General features: G+C 48.4%; 2 protein-coding genes across 9 annotated transcripts in view; one reads left to right on the top strand and one right to left on the bottom strand.

Moving 5' to 3' along the window:
- SETX (senataxin) overlaps positions 1–2085 on the top strand; it is a 29320-nt gene extending 27235 nt beyond the window's left edge. For all 5 annotated transcript variants that reach the window (XM_052667474.1, XM_052667476.1, XM_052667473.1 and 2 more), the window contains one exon: positions 202–2085. In XM_052667474.1, coding sequence (XP_052523434.1) covers positions 202–999 — 798 coding nt within the window. In that variant the 3' untranslated portion in view covers positions 1000–2085. The remainder of the gene's footprint in view (positions 1–201) is intronic.
- A 5844-nt stretch (positions 2086–7929) lies between these two features.
- NTNG2 (netrin G2) overlaps positions 7930–16262 on the bottom strand; it is a 39331-nt gene continuing 30998 nt past the window's right edge. For 2 of the 4 annotated variants that reach the window (XM_052667478.1, XM_052667480.1), the window contains 7 exons: positions 15766–15834; positions 12696–12770; positions 12196–12261; positions 11620–11694; positions 9985–10152; positions 9491–9625; positions 7930–9045 (listed from right to left, as the gene is read on the bottom strand). In XM_052667478.1, the coding sequence (XP_052523438.1) occupies positions 8822–9045; positions 9491–9625; positions 9985–10152; positions 11620–11694; positions 12196–12261; positions 12696–12770; positions 15766–15834 (812 nt within the window). In that variant the 3' untranslated portion in view covers positions 7930–8821. The remainder of the gene's footprint in view (positions 9046–9490; positions 9626–9984; positions 10153–11619; positions 11695–12195; positions 12262–12695; positions 12771–15765; positions 15835–16262) is intronic. The other 2 variants (XM_052667479.1, XM_052667482.1) reach the window with 2 other exon arrangements.

Genomic DNA, 16262 nt, shown 5'->3' with positions numbered 1-16262 from the left:
AGAGTGCCTACTGCTGTTTCGCCAGTGAAAGTTTAGATCCTTCTATTCCAGAAGGAACATTATGTGGTTTCCGTTACGGTTGTCAGGTACCTTGATTAAAGGGGTTTTGTATCCTCTAAAACCTCTGGCCATGTGTTGTTTTCCTTCTGATAAATGTTTTCTTTTGGTGTGGGTTTTTTTTTTTTCTTCTTTACCATTAAGGAGAATAAAGACTGGAACAAGTTGATTCAGGACGCTCAGAGAAGAGGTGCAATTATCAAGACATCAGACAAAAGCTACAAGAAAGATGCCCTTAAGATTCTGAAGCTCAAACCAGCGCCACAGAATCCTCTGTGCCAGCTTCCCACCAAAGCAGGGACAACGAAAGCTCCTCTGGCAGAGGCGACTTCTGGCAGGAAGGTGGGTGAGCCTGCAAATCCAAGGGAGGCCAGCAGACCACGGGAACTTGCTGCTGGTCCTGGCCATGCAGTGCCACAGGGAAGCAGAATGTCCCAGCAGCCACAGGGAACTCAGGTTGCAGACTCCCGGAGAGCCAGCATCTCTGCACCAGTGGAGGCAGCAGCACTCCCTGTAGATAAAGAGAAACCACGTGACCCAAGGCTGGCAAGTATGGCCAGCAGAACTGAAGCTAAAGGGAAGGAGCAGGACCCAAAACACAGCAGTCAGTCAGCCCAGAGCAGTCGAGAATCAACGCTGCAGCTGCGTCTGGATGTGTCCTCAGCTGCCAGGGACCTGATTTCCAGAACGGAGCCTTCTAGGAAGCACCAACAAGCAAAGGGCCAGTGTGAGGTGCCTTCCACATTGCCTTATGCAGCTAAACTAGAGGGCGACAGGAGAGCTCCATTGCCAGAACACCATTCAACAGCCAGCAGTGAACGAGGTCAGTGTAGTGGCAGTAAGTGGAACAAAGACCCACGTACTTCAATGAGGAGAACATCAGAGTCGTCATCAGTGAGCATAGATTCCAACAGTGCCAAGCGAAGAAGGACCTCTCACTGACTTCGGTACTTCAGTGTTGGCTCGTTACTGAGACTCTATTCCCAGGTTTCTATCTAACAAAGAAATATTTTAAAATATTTAGTGCACCTGGAACTCTCTTATAGTAATACTGCTACTGTCAGAAGATCCATCATTTGAAATGTCTCGAGTTACAAAAGGGACTGTGTATCTGGCAGTTGAGAGCTTTTGAAGAGAGAAGTTGGAGAGTTGCATTACTTGGAATGGCAGTGAATTTTGTCATCTAGGAAGTTAAGGTTGTAAATGTTGTATATTTGTACAGTATGCAAAATTATTTTAAGATTTAATTGGGCAAACATAACTTCTCATTTCCTTGTGCAAATGCAGATTTCTTAGCTACGTGATTTTTTTTTAATGAAGAACAAGAGCAAAGTATAAAATAAACAAAAAAAAAAAACAACCCAGACCTAACCTGTCCAAAACAAAAAAGAGGAAGAAACAAACAAACAAAAAAACAGCCAGACTGTTTTCCTTTTGTACCAGTAAGTCTAATTTATTTAATAGAAAAGCGTGAGTGTTGGTAACGTGGTAACGATGAGTCTTCCTCGTGTTCCACTACTGCCTCAGGGAAGGCTGAAGGCAGATATACGTTGGTTGAATGAAGAGAATTCTACTTATTTTGTGTATTTTATTGTCTGTTTTTATAGGAACAGAAGAGCTTTCGTTTATATAGATGTGCCTTGAGTTTTGCTCTTGCTGCTTTGTCAGCTGGGATCCTTTTCCTCTTGCAGTGGCAGTACAAACTGCAGATTAAAGCCTGGGAGGTCTGTTTGAACCCAGTGAGTCCTTGTGATGAATAATCAACAGGACTGTGGAATCTGAGTCAGAGATCTAGTTAACACTTACTGATAATGACACTTAAGTTTCTTTGTATGTTGCTCTTGGAGATCCAGAGATAAAAAAGGAGAAGCGTTCATTCTAAGTGTTATTACTGGATTCTTTTCACTGTGTCGATGAAGAAGTAACCAGTAAAATGAGGTTGCAGGGGGGAAGAAATACCTATTTTTAAGAAAGCATCCTGTCATCATTAACATTTCACAATAAAAGTGGAATTATTTCTCTTAAGAATGAAGTATTAATTCTTCTGGAATACGCTGTGTCTGTCTTAAGCAAGTGAACAGTAACGTTTGCTATGCATGCGGATTTGCATGGAGGTAGTCTTGCATGCTTCTGCCCAAGAGCTTGGCACCTTGCTGCAGTAACTTGAGGTAGGGGTTTTGCCTGCAAGCCAGCTTGCTATCTCCAGGCTCTTGTGTTCAAATTCAGTGCTTTATGAACCAGGTTGGTATCGTGCCATCCCTTTCTAACTCTGACTTGAGAAGGGCTGTTTGTGCTGTGACTGCTGGGGCCTGATGAGATCTGAGACCTACAAAGAAACAAATGTTATCTTTGTGAGTGAGCTCTGGTAAGTGAATCTTGCACCTGAAATGGAAGCATTGTCACATGGTTGGGGGCAGGTCCTGGTAGGGTGAAGTTCTGAAAACCATGCACTTATAACCAGTAAGTGGGGATGCTTTTGGTTCCAAAATGTCCATGGCTTTTCCTGAGCAAATGAGCTGCTGGATTTCTCTGGCCAGAGTTTAACCATCATCTTGTTTCTGTTTCTGCCCTGACACATTGATTGCAGTGATCAGTGCTACCTTTGTTCTTTCATCCCACTGCCAGAGTGGTGTGTGTGATCCAGTGCAGTGACACACAAGTCTTACTGAACAAAAGGGAGTAGCAGTTCAGTGGTGATTGATGCTGGGATAGCTTGCACGCTTGATGTATCCAAGCTCAGTAAAATGTGCTTTAGTAGCAACAACTGCATTGTAGGGGTTTTGGGAGACTGTTAGTCACTGTGCCTGTCCTGTTCATTGTGCTATATTTAAGATAACAGGAGAATTCTGTCCTTTGGGATGCCTGTGAAGTGAAAGCAGAGTATGCATGGTGTTCAGCTTCAGTCATTCTCCGTGTTGCAATCTTAACTGTTGCAGTGAACCCCGACCTTTTCTCAGCACTGTGCACTTCTACCACTGCTGTCACTCTTCCTCCATGTTGCACATTGTGTGAAAACGAAGGCTGCTTGTTTTACTGCTCTGAACTGGGCAGTTCTGCCACTCCCATGTTACAGATGGCACACAGGGATGGATTCTCCCTCTAAGTCAACAGGAACACTTAAAATACCTTTGTCTTTTAAACCCTTTGGCTCTACTTGCCAGGGCTGTGTTGACCTGTCTTCTGTTTTTTCACACATTAAAAAGGCTACTGTTCTGCAAGCTGCTGAAAGACCCTATAGCTGTGGAAGCTGTGAAGTCTGTCTTTCTGTAAATAAAACAAAGCTGGCAACAGTGTGAATGAGAGGATGCTTTTCTGGCCATTAAATAGAAGTTTGTCAAGGGAATTTTCTCTTAAGGCTTCTCTGCTTGTTTTCTTTCTGCTTTAGCATTCTGCATTTCAGAGCATGTTTTCTTCTGGAATTGTACTTACTCCATGCTGGAAGGAATTTTGTTTTAACGTTGCCTTTTTTCTTGTATTATGTACGCATGTAAGCCATGTAATTTTATAATTTGTATTCTTCCATAAATCATCTTTGAGGTGTGGTCAGTGGCTGAGGCATTTTTCTTATTTAAAACTAGGTTTATTTTTGTCTGATATAAATTCACAGCATCACAGAATTGCAGAGGTTGGAAGAAACCTCAAGAGATCATCAAGTCCAGCCCCCCAAACTGTTCATCTTTCAGCAGAAGCTTTTCCTCCCGTTGTCAGTCTGTGCCATTAAGGATATATCTGGAATGAAACTGTGTGCTTGGCAGCTGAATTCTCAGTGCAAAGAAGTTCCTGGTGTGATGCTATTGGTCCTTGACTCCATAGAGAAGGGAAAATCCCTTGTGTGAGCACAGGGCTGTTTTCAAAGGTTTCTGTCTTGCTAATTCCTTTGCTTGTACATAAAGCAGCCTCTCCAGTAGAGGTGAAGTGTAACTCCATGCCATTGCTCCAAACCACGGCTGTATCTATACTGATGATATCCAACCTAGGACTTTCCTGTTCAATTCTTACCTGTGTATCACTGCACATGCAGAGTGCAGTTGGTGTTCATGGAAGGATGCCTTTGCTAGCTGTACCTACAGCTACCTGCCAACCCATCAGAGGAAGGCAGGCAGTTTGCTGGAGCATTATCACACTCTGGATAAAACACTGCGGGGCTTTATGCTGCTTGGTGTGGCAGCAGAGGCAAATATGGCTGAGTAATGCTGAGAGCAGGTGATATCTGTGATGTGGGCAGTAATCATGGGAGCAGTGCGGTGCTGCTGAGGGGGAGGCCGAAGCAAGACCCAAAAACATCAGCATCTCTTCCCAGTCTCTTGTCTACGTTTACGTTTCAGTGCTGGTGAGGTGTGAGGGGTTACAGTACTGGCTCACAGATGAGCTGTGCTTAATTAGCATCCAGTAAATGAAGGCACATGAGTTGGGAGACAGCTGTGCCCAGAAAAACTGGCAGCTTCCAAACACTGAATGAGTTTAAACATTGTTAGCCTCAGGTGAGATCCAAAAAATAACATGGAAACCCAATGATTTAAGAGACTATTTTTGCAGTTACTGAAGGGTGGTGAGGTGTTGCAGTTTACTTTTTGCCTGTAGAATGGAGAGAAGTGGCCAACAGCCAACGGCTAGAGGTGGGTTCTTTATTCACAGCCTATGGACTGTGACAACACCAAGAGTAAGCAGAACTGTGGTCCTAAAAATGCAAGGCGTTCTCTCCAGTCTACATGAATAAATGATGGATGAAATGGCTGCTGTATTGTAAATGGAATTTATAATGTTAACAATATAATACAGTCTCTTGCCACAACGAGTCCATTCCCAAGTCGTATATTAGGTCTCCTTTCTTGTCTTTAAGATGCTTGGGAAGGAGCCAAATGCGTTATTCTTTAATACAAATAAATGTAAGCTAAGCAGAGCTGTATGTTGAACGATGCTGATACATGAGACCTCTTGGCCACATGTGCCTGATTGCTGAGGCCTCGACTAATTTGCCACCAGCTCCCACGCAAATGATGGTAGAAATGAAAACGAAGGTAGGCTGAGTACATTCAATACAAAGAAAGAGCAGAAAACCTGGTTGTACAGCCTGACAGGCTACTCTGTTTTGTTCTGATTTCACTGCTTCACCAAGCAAGACCTCCTTTCTTGGCTACAAAGTGCTTCCCATCTCTTTACTTTAATCCCTGAAATTGCATGGAGTGGGGTGGAGCTCCTGGACCTCGGTTGTGTTGTAGGCCAGGAGAAAACAGCAGTGTGGCAAAAACAGGTTATCTTTAGGCTTTCCTCACACGTCTCACCCTGCAGAGAAACTTGTTATGACACCTAGAGAATCAAAATGATAAAGGGAGCCCTTAGGACAGTCTGAAGCTCTTCTCTGCATCTGAAATCAGTGTGTGATTTCTGCACGACAGTGGCTGAACGCCCCAAATCTCTGCCAGGAGTGCTGAGAAGATGGCGATGGAAATCTCTTCAGAACCCAGATCTGCTCTTATTTCTGACAACACGGCTCAGCTCCCTCCTTAAATTTATTTGGGATGCTTCATGGAAGCTGATTATGGAATAAAAATGGTTGGTGAGATTGTTGGCACTTTCTGCCACTAATGGATTGCTTTTCCACTGGCCTGGTAGGGTCACAAATCACTCTCAGAGATGAGAGCTCCCCATCTTTAAAGTGAAACCAATGGAGAACCAGCACACCTGGTAAATTCCTATAGGCAGGATTTCTTTCATTTCTGTGTCCAGCTCACATGGAGGTGTCACACGTCTGTTTGGTGAGCATGTAAATGTGCATGAAGCCCAAGTGCTGTAGACCTCTCTACAGCTGGGTCTGTCCTCCATCACATCAGGCAGTTTTTGTTGTCTGGGGCTTTTGACTGCATGGATTTCAGTGCTTTCAACAGTTAAAGAAGAATTTGAGGTAAACAAGTAAAATCAAAAGCTCTGCTTGTACTGTTTGAAGAGGTCACCTTTTTGCAGACAGGAGTGTAATCTAAAAACTTTTTTAAAGGAATCAAATGCTGGCTGCTGACGTGAAAATCTCTTGAAAGAGCACAAGTGGCTTTCCTTGGAAGGAGAAGTGCCTGTCAGCTCACCCTTCTACTAGTGAGGCATCGAGCTCATTGGACAGCTTCTCCATTAATGCACAGACATCTCCGTCTTAAGAAGAACTTTCAGGTCTGCAGGTACTTGCTGTGCTGGTTTCTTTCTGTATGATTTCAATAATGCTTGATTCTCTTGGTATAAACACCTGTGTGCTAACAAATGTCAAGCTAATGGGTTTGCAGTGCTGAAGCTCTCTGTAAATTTACATTATTCTCTTAAATGCCAGGTTTTGTGAGAGTGATTTTATTTTCTTGTCTTGCAGGGGTTTCTGTTTTGTGATTGTAACTTTTCCAATGCAACTGGGCTGGTGAAGCAGTACCTGGAGCTGCACCGAGTGGGGCTGGCTTCATGGAGGAGCTTGAATGTGCCGTCTACTGCCCAGTCTGCAACCACAACTCCCTCTTCTAGCTCTATTGAGTGGACTTGTTTTGTTTCTTGGTTTTCTTGCCCTGCCCACCGCCTTCAGTGTTTCTCAGGTGTCCTTTGATACAGGACGCAGCTGCACAGGATACAGCTACAGGAGGATTAGCACTGCAAGTTTCTACTTATGCATGCAGTTCATCAGGCTTTGCTTGAAGAGGCCTAGGGACTGAACACCACAGTATTTGGGGTTCACGGGGAGGTGGGACCATCTCTGGAATGGACTTAGGAAGCTGGGGATGTTTTGTCTTGAAAACAAAGAAACCCCAACAAACAGCACCCGATCAAACAATCCAAACTCCTCAGCCCCTCATAAGAGCTTGGTTTACTGGTACATCACCCTCAGTACTCTTGGCTGTTCTGAGCTTTGTTGTGCTCTTCTGTGGTTGTTTTCTGTGGGAATTCAGTGCTGCTGTTGCTTGGCATGTTCCCACCTGCCTCTCCTAAGTGTGCTTTTGCAGAGAATCTGCTGGCTGCAGTTCGCCTGGGATATGGCTTTGTGAAACAGCAGATTTTCCATTGCTTAATCTAATTTGCTAGAGAAAAACACTAGTGCAGGGAAAGGAGAATGTGTGCTTCACCTTCCAGAAATGTCATTAGAGACCTTGATCTTGTTATGGCCTGTTCTGTGCTATTACTTGCAAGAACAGTAACACATAAGGATTTGAAATATATCTCAGTAAGAAAGTATAAGGAAAGAGCAAAGTGTCAATGGCAACAGACAGCAAACGGCTGCATTAAAGGGAGGAAATGCTTGTGTCAGCCCACTCCCTCAGAGATCAGATCTCAGCAGGGTGAATTTGACCCTCCTTGCTTCTGTAGTAGATTAACTGAGTCCTGTGACCTACCTCTGTGGTGCTCTTCGAAACAGGCACCAAATTTCTTTGCTCGGTATGGCTTTGGATACGATGCAATTAAAGTTGTGTTGATGCTGATCCCCTTATTTCTTGTCGCTGTCTTTGACGTGCTTGACTGTATGTTGCTTCCTCCACGCTGATTCTCTATGAGAATCTCAACACTGCAGACCCAGGCGCTTAACTGAAGGGCTCCTTCTGCCAAGGTGCAGCATGGCCCCATCTCTGGGGGATGGCATGGGAGGCAGGGCAGCTGAGATCCCCTGGAGAACCACCCCTGGGCTGCCCAGCATTCTTCAGCTGCAGGCTCATTTGGAAATGGCATTTCCATGAGGCTGGGGCTTAATATATCGTTCATTGTCTACAGCTAGTGGTGCAACCTAAGTTCAGCAAAGTAATTAGGAGAAATAATTAACGGCTCTCAGTGGTGAAGCAACGTCTCTCCCTCCCTTTTCCCTCACTGTTGGTGCACCTTGCCAGTGACTCAGAAAACACAAGAGGACGTTATGAATCAAAAAAATAAGTTTTTACCTGTAATTAACTGTGCACACAGAAAGGAAAACGTGGCAATCAAGCAGCAATTGATAGTTGCTTTACTGTAGGAGGATACACCATAATCAAACGCTCATGGCAAAATGTCCCTTTAACTTGTGGCTCCTTTATAACATTTACTTCAAACAAAAATAAGTCTCTACCAAAAAAAAAAAAAAAGAGGATTTGAACCGTACACTATACGGAAATGTGTGGATAAGACACTGCCCTCCTCGCGCTCCGTACACCTGATGGCCCCTGTGTTCTCTGTAAGTGCAAGAAAACAAAACCCGGCAATGAGATACAAAATCAATGCAGCAACTAGAGCTGTAGGCAACGGTATGTGAGCAGCCAGGCCCGGCTGGCGGCGGGGCTACACAGCAGGATGGAGCAGAGTCCCCTCTTCCCTCCCTCCCTTCCCCTCCCTGTGGTGTTGCAGGACTCTGATGTTATCACGAGAGGCTTTTTTGCAACGGGACACTAAGAGGGAGGGAAGAAAAAGAACACCCCAACCTCTACCAAAGTAAATAAATCATTAAAAAAAGAAAAGATTCTCGCTTGGATTGCGGCACTGTGGCACCAGGGCCCCGGGTCGCCCTGTGCGGAGCGGGGAAGGAAGGACGGCCGTATCTGCGTGGCTCTGCTGCAGTCCCTGCGTCGCTGCTCAGCCATCAGCTCTGTGCTGCAGCCGCCCCGTGTGGTTCCGTGGTCAGGAGTCAGCCCTGCTTTTCAGCTGCTTGAAAAGTGGCTGAAAGACATTGTGCAAGTCTTAGCGTGAAGGAAGGCAGAGGAACTGGTGGGAAGATCCACCATTGCCTTGCACTCCCTGGACCCTCGGTGCTGTGCCTCGGCTGGGCTCCCTCCTGCCGGCCTCAGAGGTCAGCCCAGCCACGCAGCTGCAGGCCCAGCACGCTGAGGACAATGGTGCTGATGGCAGCCCGCGTGCTGGAGGCACCATCACAGTCCTTTTTGTCAGCTTCGCACCGTGACTGCTGGCACAGGACTCCCTTGAAGCCCACGGGGCAGATGCAGCGCTGGTTCTGGTAGCAGGTGCCGCCGTTCTGGCAGAGCAGGAGCTCGTCATCACAGACGTTGGCTGTAGGGAGGGAGGGATGGCGGTGGGGGTTGTGCTGCTGGGCGTGAAACCCCTCGGATGCAGCAGGAACCAGAAAGGTTTTGGTTTTCTGCTTTGGCTCCGAAGGGCTCCGTCATCAAACCCTTACAGAGTGAGACCAGTCCCTGCACCAGAGGAACAGATCTGGGGCTGCAGACTTCAAAGCTGCTTTGGATTTGTCAGGAATGACCAAGCTCACCCCCTACCATGGGGTGGGCAGGAGGCACGCTCCTTGTTGGAGATCTCCACCTCTCTGGAAGTGCCACCCCTCATGGGACGCCCCTTCCTTCACCGGAGATCCCCCCACATTGGAGATCCCTTTCTCATAGGAGATTCCCTCTTCATTGGAGCTCCCCCCATGTCTATGCCCACCTCCCATCTCTGTGCCCTGACGGGGAGGCTGCCCGCAGTGCTGCCGATTACTCACGGAAGCAGCCCTGTCTCCAGTAGTAGTTGGGCAGGCAGTCATCACACTTTGGCCCCGTGGCTCCTTCCTTGCATTCACAGTAGCCGGTCTCGTTGCAGCGGTCGTGCAGGGAGCCGATCTGATTGCAGTTACATTCTGGCCATGAAGACAACGCTGTGAATCCTCACCCTGCCCGCAGGCTTTGCGCCTCCTCGTCCCCCCATGGAGGGGCTGGGGACTTTGGAAAGGCCTGGTTACGTGCCGTGGGCTGGCCTTGAGGGCGCGCGTGTCTGCCTGAGACCACCCTCACCATGGGCAGCCCCTGCTACAGCAATGCATCTGAACCCAATTGGAAAGATTATTTGGGCTTTGGTGCCCACAGATATTATTTTGGGCTTGGTGGATTGCAAGACCCTAAGAGCTGCTGTCCTCTGAGAGCATCCCAGTGGACACGCTGCCCTCACAGCACGAGGTCCCAGGCCCAGTGCTGCTCCTGAGGCAGCATGAGTGCTCACCTATGCATACATTCTCATCGTCCAGCTCTGCCGAGCTGTTGCGGTAGAAGCCCAGGCGACAGTGCTGGCAGTGCTGGCCCCGCGTGTTGTGCTTGCAGCTCACACAGGTCACCACGTTCAGGAAGTCGATGTAGCTGCAGCGGTTGGAGTGGCCGTAGCACTCACAGTCTGCAGAGAGGAAGAAAGAGAGAAGTGGGCCGTGGGGAAGCCTTTTGCTCCAACAAAATGCAATGGTTGCTGCCTGTGGGGCTGAGTGCTTGCAGTGGGGGCTGTACCTCACTGCTGCATGGGGGTTGGGTTGGAGGTCTTTGCTCAGAGTGGGGCCAGGATGGTTTGTCCCTGCAGGGTACACAGGCAGGAGCCAGCCCCAGGACACAGCTCTTCGGGGAAATGCATAATTACAGGAGCAGCCAGTGGGCTGTGGAGTGCTGTCAGGTGTTAATTAAAGAGCTGCCTTGTTAATCAGTAGAGCCCAGCTTGATGTTTTGAAGAAGGGAGAGGCATGGGGCTATGCAGGGGCACGCAGAGCTCTGGGGAAGATTGTGCTCTGCCTGGTGGTGACAAGGAGGAGTTGGGCTGGCAGAGAGGTGATGGAAAAGCCTGGATGTGTGGAACCTGATGCATATGCAGGTAAGCCCTGGCTGCTTCTCTGGCCTTTTTCTCATGTGTCCCTTCTTAGCATGGCCTTTGCTGTAGTACTTCCCCAGGCAGTGCCTATTGTGAAGCATGATGACTCTCAGTTCTGGCTGAGTGTGTTATAGCTTAAAATGAGCATGTGCTAGGATGCACGGCTTGTGTGGGCTTTTTCCAAGGGAGGTGGGCATGGGGAGATGGCCCAGCACTGCCTGGTGTGGCACAGAGCTGCCATTGCTGAACAGAGTGTTGCTCCTGTCCTCACTGTGCTGCGCTGACCTTTCTCAGCTGTGGGTGTATGTTGAAAAACAACCACCTGGGTTTAATTTCTAGCTGGAAGAACTTAATTATTTGCTTCTTGTGTTTGCTTTTTATTACTGTGACGTGGGATGGTGATCACCTTGCAGTACTGTAGTGCTGTGTTCAGGATAATGAATCTTTCTGGGAGTTGAAGAGGACAACACAAGAGGAGGGGAGGGTTCTTGGCTGCTCAGTGGCACAGTCATCCTGCTCAGGAGATGTCTCAGCCAGCTGGCAGGAGACAACGTGAGCAGGGGTGGTGTTGGGCAGATCTGAGCTTCTCCAGTGCTGGAGAGGTGGAGGTGGGTTCAGATCAGGGGTTTGGGTCCAGGCTCCCACATTAAACATTCCAGCATGGCAGAATGATGGCAGGGAAGCATGGGCATGCATGCATGTGGGGCTGGAGGAAGAGATTCATGCCAATGAAATGAAGATCAGGGAGGGTGGAGCGTGGCAGAGGTTTCCCCATGGTTTGCAGCTGCGTGAGTAGGAGCTGAGACCCTCTGTGAAACAACCACTGCCTGCCTGATCGATAACCAAAGAACTCCAGCTCACGTGGTTCTGCTGCTGCAGTTCACAAGCAGTATTTCACCCGAGGTGTGTGATCTTACAGAGAGCAAACCCTCCCCATCTTCTCCGTGTCTGAGGCTGCAGCTCTTTCGAGGACTGGGAGCCCTGAAAATCCTCACTCCCTCCTCTTACCTTTATATGTTTCAATAGGAGCCACCGGGCCGGTGTCTGGTTGGAGCCGGATGAGTTTTGAGTTCTTTGAGGATGCTTAGGGAAAATCAGAGACAGGCTTTTTCTCAGTGCTCCGCACCACTTTGCGTCCTACACTACTGCGAGCATCTCTGCTATGAGAACAATGATGAGCCAAGTCAGGAACACCGTGCTGGCAGCATTGAAAGCTATTTCTGCACCAGACAGCTGGTAGCTGCTACATTTCTCCTCTTCTTCTCCCCTCCTCAAAGTTTGATGCATGAAAAATTCCATGCACGGCAGTATTGCAATGCACAGAGCCGAGCGCTGGGCAGAAGGAGCCATCCACGCGTCCCCTGCTTACACATGGGATTGGCTTTGCCAGGCTGAGGATCTACAGGTATAAAGAGCTCCTGTCTGTGGCCTTGTTTTGATGACGGCCATGCAGACAGCCCCTCACCACCCTCAAAAAGCAGCTAGGACCACAGCTAAGAGCACAAAAGCTACGGAGGTGGTATAAAGCACAGAATCCTGCAGAACCCAGGCTGCTCCAGCCCTCTTGCCCATCCCAGCACCTACCTGACTTCTTCCCATGCCTCTTGCCTGCAGAGTGTGCTATGCGCCCTGCTTTGTTCTTCAGAGCTGCTACATGAGATGATAAAATAGATCTGAATGCTGAGGTGGAGATACAGAGCCCCCCATGCCTGCTGTGCTGGGCTGGATGGTAGCTGATCCACCAGAAGTGGCTGCCCATGGCTGAGTTGGTGCTTGTGGTACCCCCATTTTATCTTCCACGTTCTCCAAGTGTGGAAAAGGCAAATGATCTCTCAAGGAATGGAGTACAAGGAAACTGACTCCTGATTTCTCTAGTTTGTCCCACCCATCCACATCTGCCAACCCCAAAAGGGCATTCAGAAAAACTTCTATGGGGTGGAATGAGCAGAACTGAGCTGATCTCAACTATGAGTGGCAGAATGGATTGCACAATGCTGGGCATGCTGAGGATGGGCATAATGTCCCCAGACTGTGGGCAATGAGGGAGAAAACAGACCTGCTCCATCTCTGGGAAAGGGCCTTACCTCGAATGTTCTTGGGAGGGTCTGGTGGCTTCAGCTTGGGTTCAGGTGCTGCTACTTTTGTTGGGCTCTGAACAGCTTAAGGTGGCATCAGTTAGAGAGAACATCAGATTTAATACAGGTCTTGCACTTGCTTTCTTAAAAAGGAGAGAAAAGGACACTGGAAGCTCTATTCAGGTATCAAGGGTGGGTTGGTGGAGCCATGTGTGGTTGAGGATACAATGGGGCATGGATAGGAGACAAAATCTCCTGGAAATTGGTCTTCTAAAAGCTACTCTTAAGGGGAGCTGCTGGACAGATGAGTGTTGACGTGTGGTCACTGCATTGCATGAAGCATGGAGAAAAGCAGACCTCTGCCAAGACTCAGAAGTCCCCATTGTCCAGTACAGACTGTCAGCATCACCTGGCATTGGTGCAAATGGCGTTGGCCTATCTTATTGCTATTTCAAATACAATTTTTTCTCTCTGTGAGGTTAGAGACAAGCCCAAAAGCACACAGTTCAAACAAGCCTGAATTCCAGCACTTTCTGTCCCCCATTTACTATGAGCAGATGCTGGGTTGTGTCCTGGCCCGGCTCCAGCTGCTGTTACATTCTGCACTGGAAGGGATGCTGATGTCTATGGGGGAGATTGCTGCAGGCTTCTCAGCTGGAAAAGGGCAGTGAGCCCCGCCAGCAGCTGCCAAAGCATGTGTCAGTGGGAGCCCTGAGGAGGAGGCACTGCAGCCCCAACAGCCTCCCAGGGCTCCCACCAGGAGCTTCATAGCTCACCGTAGGCAGACACGTGGGAGACCTGAAGCGAGGAAATATGTAAGAAGGCATCTATGCTATAAACGACACAAGCCTATCTGTTTACAAAGTTATTCTGGTCTCAGGAGACAACAGGATTTCCATGATCCTCTCTGTTCACCCCGGCAGCAAGCCGAGAACAATCTCTTCTACCACTTATCATCCTCATCTTTCATGTATGCGACTAAACCCTGAGGCTCAATCCAGCCTCACCAGATTACCAGCTGCATGTAGGGCACAGATGAACCCCCAGCTTTTCCCAGGCGGGAGGAAGAGAGAGATGCATGGAAAGAAGATACGCAGAGCTACGAAGGGAAGCGGTGGGAGCAGGGATTGGCTGGCAGGACCCGGCTCAGCCGTGTGTCTCCTACCTTCTGCTGCCCCAGCCTTGGCTGGGGGAGAGCCCACCTGCAGCGGGGCGGCCGCCGACAGGCCGGGATAGCCTGGCAGCAATCAGACAGAGAGCTGTGTTAGGAGCTGTGCTGGGGGAGCTGGGAACCAGCTGGGAGCTTTGCGTTGCGCTGGAGGACAAAAGCTGGCCCTGTGGCTGTGAGCACAGGTTTTTGTGCCTCAGGTGGGATTTGGCAGCTAACCTCCCCACGTTGCAGTGCAGAGGATAGGAGGGAAGCAGTGCTCCGAGCTGTCGGTTCTCAGCCCTTCTGAAAGCACTGCTTGAGTTTTGTGTGTTTGCAGAGGAATATCCTACGTTGGAGGCACCAAGTCCTGATTTCTGCTGCAAACTCGGCCCTGCTTCAGGCTCTGCTCTTTCCTTGGAAATAGCAGTTACAGAATTTGCAAGCCCCTGCAGGGAAATTAAAGCAGCAGGACATTTATAGATCCCTAGTTTTGATTTCTCTGCACGCTTTCAACCCCTCTGCTTCCATGCCCCTCTCTGTCTCCTCGACAGTGGTAACAATCTTTAGGTTTGCTAGAAAACAAATCGAGGAATGCAAATTTAAAAGCCACATTATTAATTTCAGGCTCCAATTGGGTAACATAAGGAGGAGGAGGGAAAAAAAAATTCCTTGATCCTTGCCAAGTTTCAAAGGACAAACCCGAGTAGGAGAGAAATGTGATTTCCCAGCCTCGTCAAGGGGATCATAAACAATGCAGAATAAAAAAGAATATATCTTTTTCCTAAATGATGAGCTCCAAGAGAAGGTGATAGACATTGTCCTTTTCAGCTGGGAAGTGGAAACCAATTGATATTAATATGCTGTTAAAGGAGAGTATGAAAAAAGCCCTGTGCAAATTGGCAAGGGTTTAATTAGAGTCACAATAAAAAACAGCCCTGGAGGCATTTTGCTTTTTAGTCATTCGCATACACCTCCACTCACATCGCGTGTGCAGAGCCAGGGAAATTATTAATGCTCATTATCCTGAGAACTTTTCCCTTGTAGCTCTGTGACATTAATGGACAGCTTTACATTTCGGGAGTGGGAGAGAGGTGCTTCACCCAAACCCGCTCCACACCAACGGGAGCCCCAGGCACGTCCTGCTGGGGCTTCTATGGCTCTGGTGGCAACCCCAGGTCTTGGTGGGTTTCTGATGAGGCAGCAGGAAGTGAACCAAGGAGCCCTTCTTTGTAGAAAAACACACTGGGGGAAGAGATGTTTGAAACAGTGCGGAAGTACAGGGGAAGGACCTTGAGAAGCCCTTGTCTTTCCCCAGGTGCATGAGCATCTGGGAGAGAAGGGCATAGGATGTGTTTGTCCAGCACCAGGGAGTTGGTAAAACCCAAACCAAAGCTTAGGTTGGTTCTGTTTGTCCCAGAAGCGAATTGGCACTGCTGGGTTACAAACCAATCGGAAAATGAAGCAGGAAAAGGGGAAAAAAAACCCCAAAAACCTACAAAAAGCTCCTTTTGCTTATTTTGAATGCGGGGGAAAATGTAACTAAAGGCAAGGCAGATTTGACAGGCTCTGGGGAAGACTTAGAAATAACAAAACTGCAGAAGGCAAGGGAGATTGGCACTCAATTCATCCTCCTTGGGGTAACTGTTCTGCCTGTTTTGGCAGACCCCACTACGCTCAGACCACAGCCCCTGTCCTTGGACACACTCCTTTCCCCTCTCACCACACAACGGGCACAAAAGCATCCCAAGAACATGAGCACGGCTCCTCCTTGACCACAGAAAGCACCACGAGCAGCCGAAGGAAGCTGCTGTCTGCACCCCAGAGTCAACCCAACTCTGATCTACCCCTCTAGTCTACATGCCTGCCTGCTATCCCAGCGTGAGGAGGGATGGAGGAGAAGGGAGAACACATCAGTACGGCTGGAAATACCTGTTTTTTCCTCCTTCTCTTTCACGGGCTCAGAGGCAGCGGGCTCAGAGGCGGGTCTGATGATGCTTGCTTATGGTGGGAAGCAGAAATTCAGAGGGTGAAAAAACAGCGTGTATGTTAGAGGGCGAAACAACACAGCGATGGGACAGGGACCTGGGGGGGATATTAATGTCTGTCTGAGCTGACTTTTAAGTAAGGAGGAATTTGTTTCATGCTTCTAAAATTGAGGAGAGAGGCAGTGACAGAGTATCCCACTTGGGATTGTTGCCCATCTCGGGGTTATTGCGTCTCCTGTAAGCGGAGATGTTTTTTCTTTAATGAGATGTTTTCCCTGAGGTGCAGGTGAGTTCCACTCTGAGCCCCTTGTGGTATTTAAAGAAGTACTTTACATTTTGCAGGGCTGGAGTGGGAAGATTATCTCTAGACATCTCTGGAGGCAGGAGACCAGACTCCCTCTATGAAGGGACCATGAGAGCTGCAAAACCCCAGCCTGAATC

This window comes from Tympanuchus pallidicinctus, unplaced genomic scaffold (genome assembly GCF_026119805.1).
Source record: "Tympanuchus pallidicinctus isolate F22 unplaced genomic scaffold, pur_lepc_1.0 scaffold8, whole genome shotgun sequence".
NCBI classification, from domain to species: domain Eukaryota; kingdom Metazoa; phylum Chordata; class Aves; order Galliformes; family Phasianidae; genus Tympanuchus; species Tympanuchus pallidicinctus.
Note: the sequence above shows the minus strand (reverse complement) of the source record. Positions and strands in the feature narration are given on the sequence as shown.